Raw genomic sequence first — 11,621 nt, 5'->3', positions numbered from 1 at the left:
CTATATGTTAGGAAAATTTATAAAGATAAGGAAAATTTGTATAAGTCAGGAAAATGTTTATAAGCCAGGAAAATTTACATACGCCAGGAAAATTACCATAAGAAAGGAAAATTAAAGACAGGAAAATTTCCATAAGTCCGGAAAATTTCTATACGCCAGGAAAATTTCTATATGCGGGTTTTCCTTTGAAAACGCGGACGAAGCCGCGGGCGAAAATCTAGTAATCCATAAAGAAGGTATCGACCGAAATTTTACTACTTACTGTAAATACAACACATTTAAGTTGGAATAGAGCAAATCACCCTACAAATGAAGCATTGGATATTAGAAATATTTATTTCGACTATTTTTCATACAATAAATTGACTTACAACAGTTAATTATTTAACTTCATCTACCCTCACTAACGTTAATGGCATAGCTATGACATTACAACCACAATTACATTTTATTCAGACATATTTAAATAAAGAACTTATAAAACTTAACTGTTTGAAGATAGATAGATAGATAGATATAGCGCCCAGCGCTGACCAGTGCTTGTTAAAGCTTGTCGGATCTTGTCTGCGCCGATCAGTGCTTATCGGCGCCGATCAGCGCTTATCGGCGCATGTTCATAATATATTTTCCTGCGCGGGTTACCAGCGCTGACAAGCGCCGGTAAGCGCCTATAAGTTTCAAGCTTTCTTTCTGAATACGTATTCTTACGACGTGGTATTTGTATTCTCTTTGATTTATAATGTACTCGTCAGAACAGATCGAGCGTAGTAAGCTCCGATGCATCCGATGAATTGTATCAACTTCTTTTATCGAGAGATTCGATCCACCTTAATAGGGCCTTATAAAAGGCATATAAATGCTCGAAAATTTGTTTGATAGTTCCGTATTTACAGTGCTATTAATCTTCATACATCTAGTCATACTCATATCTACACAACAACGCGACGCTATCAAAAATAAATAAAACAAAGTTACGAAACGGAATTACATATTTATTTTATTATATTACAATATCGAGCTTAAGAAAACGGTTAAAATTCCTGAAACCTTAGGAAAGTTATATAATAATATATTTAAACCACATTTATTTATAATTTTATTTACATGTACTTTACAGATGTGTCATCGGTTTAAAGAAACCAAAAAGGGTTCGAACTGTTACAATGTACTCGTACAGTTTGTTGGGATTTTCCTAACTTTGTAAATAATATCTTAAACTAGGAATTAATTTAATCTTATAATATTATTAAATAATCTAGTAATTCTTAGCAATGCTAAGATAACACAATAAGTAACAAACGAATAGTAGACGTGCGTCGGCGCGCGCGGCGCTCCGTACTGCGTCGTGCGTGCGTGCGTGCGCAGGGCCACTCCGCAGTCCACCCCGCGTACAGTTTACTCCTAAACGACTTACATTGAGCAAAATTTATAATTATCTCAGTGAAGTTCACAAATTCGTTATAGAATGTCACTAAGTGTTAAAATTTAACATAACTTGGTTGAATTCCATTTAACATTTATGCACCTAGTGTAAATTTCAAATAATATCAAATTAAAATAATAGTTTTCTTCGCTGTCGGCTCTAAGATTTTTCATATATTGTATAGGGTATACAATAAACATTAAAATTTTCATGTCGTGTCAAATTTTTGAGGTTAATCATTGGACCTACATAGGTACATAATATCAACGTCAATCATTAAACATATTTTAAAAACATGTCTCGACTCTGCACTGCAGCTCTGATAACCCTTCAGCGTTTCGATAGCCAATACGAAAAACTAACTGGAAATTACATTAATTGTCTCCTCGCTGATCACTCTGTCCATATTTCGAAATGATAAAGTAACACTAGTCACACATCACATCAGGAGTATGTTCGTTTCAGAAGAGGATGAATGGCGACGGTAGCTATTTACAGCGGAACTCAGGGGAGGTCACGCGGAGGAGGCGCGCAGCAGCAGCACCGCGGCTGCGGCGAGCGTGAGCGCGGTGCTGCGGCGGCACGCCACGCTGGCGCTGCGGCTGAGCGTGGCCGCCATCTTGTCGCTGCCCTCCGACACGTACACGTAGATGTGCGCCGGCTCCGTGTTGGCGGCGCGGCACGAGTAGTTGCCCGAGTGCGCGGGGCGCGCGGCGCGGATGGTGAGCGCGGACTGCGTGCGCGCGCCCGGCGCCGTGTGCACGGCCACGCCGCGCGCCGCGTCGTAGTTGATCATGCGCGCGTTGTGGTACCAGAACACGTACTGTGGCGGCACCGGACTCTGAACACGAATAAATAATAAAATAAATAAATAATTCCTTTATTTAACAAGACAGGATTATTACAATATGGTGTATTTCACAATATTAATTAATTTAATAATTTGATATTAATATAATTATGAGATTCATTGGTTCCCGCACTAGGCGAAGCCTGTCCTGCGGGACCAAAAAATGATTAACTATTTATTATAATTTATAACAGAGTGGCATAGATTATGTGGTTAATATTTAAATTCGTATTCAAGTATTACATAAAAATATTATTTTAATTCATTAAATTCATTTAAATTAAATTAAAAAAAAAGAAAAGAATAGAAGGAAAAACAAATATGTCAAATTAAATTAACAACAATAGCTACTTAAAAAGCCTGTCACATACTTATTGAACACAACAGCACTGGCCCATCAAGCGTCGCGTAACTAGTATAATTCAAAAAAGTTGAAGTCGTACAAATTGCTCAGTCTTAACTCTTATCATAGTCCCAGGAGAGCAGCTGCAATTTCGTTAGCATGTCTTTAGTAATGTAACTACTTTTAGAGAGGTCCAAGTGTCTCTTGATTTTATTGTATAAAAGTGGCCACATATAATTCGGTGCACGTTTTGCAAAAGAAGTATTCAATCTAGGGAGTTGTAAGTTATTTCGCCTGTTATTTGAGTATGGTTGATTAGATGAAGCTGTTTTATATATCCTAAGGACTGAATGCAGAATGAAAAGGCGTCTAACACTTAGAACTTTAGATTCAGAATAGAGTGACGAGGTTGGGAAACGAAAGGGTTTTTTTAACATGACTTTAAGTACCGATCTCTGAGCTCTTTCGAGTCTTATAAGAGCAGAGGTTGGAGCAGAACCCCAGATCGAGACGCAGTAAGTTATAATAGGTTGGCATAATACTTTGTAAATCCTCATACGAACACACATATTATGTATTATGAACTTGTACTCGTATTGCTAAAGCGACCGATATAAGCGAAGATAAGATGGCATCGCTCGAGTACCTTCTCGATAATGCAGACGAGGTTGATGGTGGAGCCGGCGTCCACGTGGTACTCGTCGGCGCCGAGGATGAACGCCTCGGGCACCACAACGTGCAGGTGCACCAGGCGCGACAGGGTGCCGCCGCCCGACGACACCTGCCGGACAACATACGTTACAAAATTCACTTCATCAAAATATTAATGACCTCCGTACCATTCTCGTACCTACTGAAATAGAGAAAGAGATACCTATGAGTATTTTTGATGTGTGTGTATCAGTGAAAGAAAAACCATACGTCCTATAATTTTTGTACACTACTGTGATAGCTACTCTTTATTATATTGGATGTATAAACTGAAAAAAATAAATCAGGCCATCAGCTTTAATATGCGACATGGACAAGTGAGTAACAAACCTGACATTCATACGTGCCGTTGTCTCGTTTCTGCACGTACTTGATCTGCAGGATCCAGTCGTCCGACCCCTCGCTGTGCAGTACCTATGACATCAAGTATCATCAATGTATATACAACATAAAAAAAGTTCATCGTTTATTTTATGAAAATAGAAAAAGAATCAAACCTGAAATCTTTCGTCGTTGGTGTACATAAAGACACCGGAGCTGATTATGTGCCAGTCCCGTCGTCTCACCCATGATATCTGAAACATTCATAATAAACAATTACGTGTTACGATAGTGTGACGATGTGCGCGTAGGAACAAGACGCGTGGAAGGGCGCTCGCTCACCCCGCGCTCGCCGAGGTTGCGCACGGGGCAGTGCAGGAAGGCCAGCCCACCGAGCTGCGCCAGCACGTCCTCCTGCGTGTTGTTGAGCACGGGCTCGCGGTGCAGTGCCTCCAGCGACGCGTACCACAGCTCGCGCCACGCGGGCACGCCCGCCGCCTCGGCCGCCGCCTCTGCCGCCGCCGCCGCCGCCTCCTCCTCGCTCAGCGGCGCCGGCACGTGGAAGCTGCCCACGCCGAAGCTCGTCGTCGATTCGCCCGCCTCGCGACCGCTGCGCTCTGCTGAGTTAAGGAAATATCATTGTAAACATTTGTTATGGATTATGTATGTCGTCTATAGCATGACGTTAGCGAACATTCGTTCATTTCTCGTAATGAAATTATCCAAGTTAGGTATACACGGTGACCTTCTCCACTGTCTTCAATCGTATATTTCTAATAGAAGCCAGGCTGTCGCACTTAAGGGTTACACTTCTGGATTCCTAAAGATTCCTTCGGGTATTCCACAAGGTTCCCATTTGGGTCCATTCTTGTTTGCTTGCTGTTTATATAAACGATATAAGTTATTGTTTTAAAAATTCACACCATCTACTTTACGCCGATGATACAAAAATTTTTATGACAGTTAATACACTTGAAGATTGTTTAAAATTGCAATCAGATTTAGAGAAGTTTGAATTATTCTGAAACATCAATCAATTATTTCTTAACCCTGATAAATGTCAAATAATTTCATTCAACAGAAAACGCGTCACGGAAGCAAGAGATCTAGGTGTTATTCTCGATACAAAACTACGCTTTAATTTACACATGGAATACATAATCTCTAAAGCCTATAAGCAACTCTGAATGATACTTCGTCTCGCTAAACCATTCAACTTATAAAATATTATATTACGCTTTAGTTCGCAGTAATTTTGAATTTTCATCTACTGCATGGAGCCCTTATTACAATGTCCACATTACTCGAATAGAAATTTCTAAAAGCTTTAGAATATCGGACTGGAAATATCTTTATCAATTATGAAACTACATACTTCTAAAAAACATAAAATACATTTACTGGAAAAGCGTCGTCTATTTTTGGACCAGATGTTTCTTTATAAGATCATACATTGCATAACTGATTCAGGCTTGTTATTGGAAAAAATAAAATTAAGAGTTCCCAGAATTTCCTCACGTTGCAGATACACATTTGAAGTCGCTCCCTGTAAAACAAATTACGCCAATAATGCCTTTTTAAAAAGAGCAGCTAAATTTTATAATGATAAATTATTAGACATCGATATTTTTCAATGTTCTTGTGATAGTTATAGAAATCAATTAAGAAATATCATTTTATGTAGCTTATTTGTAATTTGTATACTTTAAATTTTTTAGTTTTCTAATTTTCTAATGAAATGTGGGCTTTATTTAATATTTTTCTTATTATATAGGTAGATTGGTTAGTTTATTTGCATGAGGCTTGTTTTTTATATGTTGTTTTTCTTTTTTTTAATAATAGAACATGTTGTGTGGTCGTAGTGAATTTTAGAACTTTTTTTTATATGAAATCATGTATGACTGTTATGGTCTTATACAAATAAAATAAAAATAAAAACATACGCAGGGTGCCGGCGGGCGCCAGCAGAGCGGCGAGCAGCGCGAGCAGCAGCGCGGGCGCCATCGGCCGCAGCTGCTGCTACTGCATCCTCGCTGGAACAGAATAATACGTGCGTTCATTCCCTGAACTTTCCAACTATGGCTTTCTTCTACATAGATAATTTCCACCCAGTTTCATGCTTTACGGTATGGAGATTATTTGCTGAATAATTCGCGGTACTTATATTAAATATTGTAATTCCCAAATCCTCAATTAATTATGACCTTGAATGCTGTAATCGCGTGGCAGAAGTAATTTATAAAACGTCATATTTCATAGAAAAGTGAATAAAAGTTACAGTACCAACATTTATTAACTTTAAGTTTTTCGAGTCAATAAACTGTTATGAAGCATGGCTATTTCTTTTTCATTTAAGCATGCACCTGCACCGTGATCATTTTGGGGTCCAACTAATCATAATATTATAAAATCCGATGATACACTTTATTTACACGATTATAAATAGATACTCTTTATAACATAGCTTTATTAGACTCGAAATGGCTGAATTGCCGTCTGCAGCAAGAAAGCAAAAAGCAATCCGACCTACTTCGCTATTTGGGTTAAAATAAAATCGAAACTGGCAACAAGTCCGCGGCCGCCGCCGCGGCCGGCCACTTCTCACGAGTCACTGTCAAACATCACGTGACACGTCTCCAATGACTACTCTAGGCACATTTTACGGTGATCTTTAAAGAATTTGTGTGAGAGGAGATTACCTATATAACTAGATTACCGCCCGCGGCTTTTCCCGCTTTCTCTAAAACCTAATAAATAATATGCTAAAACCTTCCTCTTCAATCACTCTATCGATTTAAACTGCATCAAAATCGGTTGCCTAGCTTTTAAATATTTAAGCATAGGTACTTGTTTTATACTATGTAGGTATATCTAGATAACATTCATGTAGCATTGTGCATAATATAGGTAATTTTTCTAAGGCGCTGACTCCACGAGCGAGAGAATCGCGGCGATATTATCGTCGTGCCACGTATTTCTATACACTCTCTATGGAACCGTCTCCACACGGCGATATTATCGCCGCGATAGGACGAGTGGCAATGAGCGCGCGAAACGTAATTACATCGTCGCTAGCCCGCCGCGACTAGCAGCGGGCTAGCGACGAGCGCGCGGCGGGCCCGCTGTCAAACGCAGCGTCATTTCAGCGTTGCCTCTGGTCTTCTCGTAGTTCTCTTCAAGGAAACGTGACAGATACCGTTACGAGTCGCCGCGGAAACGCTGCGATTCCGTTACGACTCGTGACGATACGCGGCGGAATTATCGCTCGTTCGTGGAGATTATCCGACGATATAAGGGCGGACTCGTCGCGATTCTCTCGCTCGTGGAGTCAGCGCCTTAGTGAGCGACCAGGAATAGACACAAATACAAAAATATACTAATCCACTCAAACGGACGGGGTACCGGGTAACGGAGCTGCTGGTGAAAGAATTTTCTCATATTTAAAACCTAATAATAATTATTTAGTGCAAACAAATGAAATGTTTCATCTTCACAATTATATTAATAAAGTAGATATCCACAATCGCTGTCGCGTTACAAAGCGGCCGCTCCGCAGAGTTGCGGTTGATTGACTCTGCCAGCGAGCAGCACAGGCTCGACACTCGTATGTATCACTCGTAAATCAATTTGCGTCCATGTGGTAGGATTAAATGATCATATTATGTACTCGCAAATCAATGCGCAACCCTTCTCCACAATGTTCGTAATTTCTTATTTATTTTACTTATTAACAAATAAATAGCTATTCAATTGGCTACGCATAATACGGGCTAAAGAAATTAATTAACTGCGAAGGTCGTATCGCATGTATGTACGTAGTATATAATATCTGTCAACTGTGGTTGTGCGCTGCGTATAAGGTCAAGGTCATGTCAATTTAGTTTTTTTAACGTGCATGCGGCTACGTAACAAGCAGGAAGTATAATTATTTTTAAGGAATTTTCTACTTACTTGCTATATTCAGCGACTGTAGCTTTTAAACATTTCATCTTATTTGAGGGGTTAAATAGTGACCTATAATATCTCTCCAGATAATATACCGGGTGTACCTAATCGTTAAGTGAGCACAGGTAATTATTCCGTAAATATTGCAGATATCATACAACATTAAATTGATATCGATAGTACTTCACCTAATGAGAAATACGACAATAATAACTTTTTAAAAAATAAAAGGAGAATTATCCAAAAAATGTTACATTAGTGCACAGGCATTTCGTAACGTTTACACCCTGTATAGTATTACTTATTTGCACAAAAATACGAATTCATCTACATAATATTATGGCCACAATGAATCTCTTAAAAACATTGCGACATAATTCAAAACATCCTTACAGTCACTAAGCTGCGAGCGTTGCTTAAACTCGAGCATAATATACAAAATATACATTGTTTAACGCTTTTGTTATTTACTAATTAGGCATTAATTGTACGCTTCATTTATGAAACGCAAACTGGCAACGCCGCACGCGGCCGCCGCGGCCGGCCGAGCGACTGTGCGGCAACTCTGGCGGTGTTCGGACTTCGGAGCAGCCGGTGCAGGCAAAATTAAACACGAAGCATTTTAGTGAGAAATGAGAATTAACTAATATGATTATGAACATTGTTTATAATCTTACGTCTAAAAGTGGAGTCGCGTGTCTGGTGTTCACTATACCCTTAAATTTTCTTTAATCCTCGTATATCCCGCAGTTCTAAAGCAACAAACAAAGTTTAATACTAAACTAATAAACTTTAATCCTATTCTCCGAAGTTAAGCTAAGACTAAGACTTAAAGCGCTAAAGAGGTTTTGTTTTTGTAAATATTTGAATCAAAAAGATGGGAATTTCAGGGTCTACTTAGAATAGAATAGAATTAATTTACTTGTAAAAGGCATAATATACTTACTTATATGTTTAGCCGAAGAATTAAATTACATAAATACGTTTGCTGTATCAACAAGGTGTAATCGATTAAAGTACCTAACTACTATTACTAGGAGTTTGATTTGATTTGAGTAATTCACTTCAATCAAGCTGGTATCTTTATTTATTAAACCGTTCATAAAATTATAATTAAATACGGTTAGTCGATTCACGTTTAGTAGTCATTACTAGTCAATATAATTTGAGTCTCAGTTTCCACTTTCAGTGACAAAATTGCTATTCGCAGCAATAACGAGTCGCGGGCTTAGTTCAATGCTTCAATTCTTGTCTGTAAGTCTTATTTTAGTTAAAGTTCAGGTATGTAGTGAAAAGGTAAGGGTACATTCCCTCGTATAGGAAAGTGTCAACTAAGATGTACCTACCTATCAACAACTAATAAGGGTAGAGTCACTGGCCAAGGTGTCGATTTTAAAGACAGCTACTTCATTCATACTTCATTCAGCTCATTTGGAGAAACGCCATTAAAACTATTACATTTAAGTACTTATATAATATTATAGTGATTGAACCTATGTATTTTTTTATTCCGAATTCCAAAGGACAGACAGTAGGCTTAATTACTATGAAAAATTAAAATTTAAAGTTGATATGATTATAAAAGTGCAAATACAGATAAGTATTCTTGTCGGCTCTTCTCTATAGAAACTACTTTCCGAATCGGTGGTAAATATTCAATTAGGTGTGTATTTTGACGATTCAAAAGTGCTTCTAACCACAAAGGCGCTTTCAAATTCTCTCGTGCTTTTTGTAAACTAGGGTTTATACATTTTTGGCGCCAATTCTGTTGTTATTTTATTGTCTACATAAATTAACAAGTTACGAAAAGCATTTGATAATAATTATTATTATCATCGGCCAATTATTATGTCTCCACTGACCACTGCATAGACACTTGAAATAACAATGCTTTGAAGCAGCTTTAACGGTCACGAGAATTACATTGATGACTTATTGAGAACTCAGGTTCTTATCTATACATATATACAAATAATAAATTGAAGTGTCTGTAATAGTAAAATAACCAAAACAAACAACAAAAACTACAATACTATAAATAAATTTATAATCTAGGCGGTGTTGTGCAAAATTCGTCGACGTCGACAAACTTTTAAACAATACTTTATACTGAGACATATTTTTACCGAAATTCCTCAGAAATGGATAATTCAACATCCTCCTACACAATAATTAAGTGTAACATCTGTCTTATTAAGGCAAAGGAGCACATAATTGAGGCAGCTCCTTTGAAGTGATTTATCTGTTGGGAGCGCTAATTGCCGCCGACAGGCCGACAGGCTCCGACAGCCGGCGCTTGCGACCTCACGAGCCTCCTCATAAATGTACCTTATTACATGCGGACATTTGACATTTGCGTATCTAAATTAACTTCACAAGTAGAGCGGCCCAAGTTCCAATATTTTATGGCTATTCCCATAAAATTAAGATTTTTGGTGATAATTAGTATTCAGATAAGTACAGGCTACAGTGCTATTCTCCCAAAACTAGTATAAATAAATAGTTCAATATTATTTATATATTTTTTATATATTTTATTTAGTTAAGAGGTGTACCTAAGTGTTTATTTAGTGCTTTTCCAATATCGGATATTGTGACACAAGAACATACATAACAATAACACGAAATCCGCCGTCAGAAGTCACCGAACGAGCACGTCACATCTCTCAAACAAAGTTCACATGGCACTGAAGTTTATCACGAAATTCACAAGAATTACAGTGTGGCTGCACAGCATGTTATACACGCGTCGTGGTTGCGCGGGGCAGACGACCGACCGGCGGCAGCGCGTCCCGGAGCGCGGTGACTGCCGGAGCGCCGCGCCACCGCTCGCGCCCGCCGCACACCGCCGCCCGCCGCCCGCCGCCCCTCGCCGCCCCGCGGGCCTGTGGAGCCTTACCATCGCACCTTTACTTTTTGAATGGCAAAACAATATTTGAAACCAATTGATAGTGCGCGTTCAATATATGTATTGACACTTTTCAATTGATACGATATTCTACTTTTCAATTATTTAAGATGAACCATATTATGACAAATGCTGCTATTGCGAACAGTATTGAGGAGTATTGCCTGACATATCATAGGAATTCTTCACAAATATAATTAATTTTAACAAAAAAATAAACCCACTTCAGATTTTCAGAACTAAACCAAAAAATCGGGAGGTAACAGCTTTCAAATAAAAAAAGAGTAATCGACATTGTTTCACCTAGTTCAAAGTTCTAACTTTTAAGGTAACAAACCCACGAAAAAAGGCCGATCTGACTTCTTACTTTTATTTAAGTCAGTTGAAAAACGAAGAATCTTGATAGGTATTAAATTATTAGGTGAAGATAATACAGAATAAGTTGTTTTGTATTGTTTAAGTTTCGGTGCTCTCCCTGCATGGTACCGGTTGTTGTCCTTGATGTATCATCTGAATTAAAATTAATAAAAAAAAATGTCTGAGGTGTCACAATAATATGTGGGACACCCGATTGTAACGAAGTTCCTTTCGTTTTGTAATAAGTATTATACAGCGTTAACTGTTTAGTTGACATCGGGTTTGAAGCTGAGCTTTTGAGGCTCTATCTTTTCTTATAAACCTTCCACACGAGTCAAGAGTTTTTCGTAGTTATTCAATGGCAATAATGAATTTATAATAAACTAGCGGTCCGCCCCGGCTTCGCCCGTGGTACATGTTTACGTTTTCTCTACATAAGAACCATCCTCGTACTTCAAGGAATATAATAAAAAAAGAATTATCGAAATCGGTTCAGGCATTCCCGAGGTACGCGCTTACCAACACATTTTGCGATTCATTTTTATATATAAGATAAATAGGTATAGAGGAAAACATAAACAACAGAAGATTGCATGTTCAAAATTTTAAAAGTTGAATTCCAAGCTACTACGGCAACACCAGGTCCTGTTTCTAAATCGCAGTTAAACTGTTAGTCGCGTACGGCGTACTTCATAGCTTGTGCAAGTGTTGCAGACGCGGACAAACCGCGGGGCATGTGGAAAGCGGTCTCTATTCTTAGTTG

The 11,621-nt window shown here is 38.5% G+C and overlaps 1 protein-coding gene across 1 annotated transcript; it reads right to left on the bottom strand.

Annotated features, from left to right (window-relative positions):
- Nucleotides 1-971: 971 nt before the first annotated feature.
- LOC149902070 (protein amalgam-like) lies at nucleotides 972-10,375 on the bottom strand. The gene is made up of 7 exons (XM_090110906.1): nucleotides 10,204-10,375; nucleotides 5,601-5,681; nucleotides 3,991-4,268; nucleotides 3,825-3,902; nucleotides 3,658-3,741; nucleotides 3,263-3,397; nucleotides 972-2,264 (listed from the first exon to the last, which is right to left on the bottom strand). The coding sequence occupies exons 2-7, from the start codon at nucleotides 5,650-5,652 to the stop codon at nucleotides 1,938-1,940; spliced, it is 954 nt and encodes a 317-aa protein (XP_089967032.1). The 5' UTR covers nucleotides 5,653-5,681; nucleotides 10,204-10,375; the 3' UTR covers nucleotides 972-1,937.
- Between the last annotated feature and the right edge of the window lie 1,246 nt (nucleotides 10,376-11,621).

Source organism: Colias eurytheme, chromosome 16, assembly GCF_061535395.1.
Source record: "Colias eurytheme isolate Ceu_HAF_F1 chromosome 16, ilColEury1 Martin Lab GWU primary, whole genome shotgun sequence".
NCBI lineage: Eukaryota > Metazoa > Arthropoda > Insecta > Lepidoptera > Pieridae > Colias > Colias eurytheme.
This window is presented reverse-complemented; position numbering and strand designations above follow the sequence as displayed.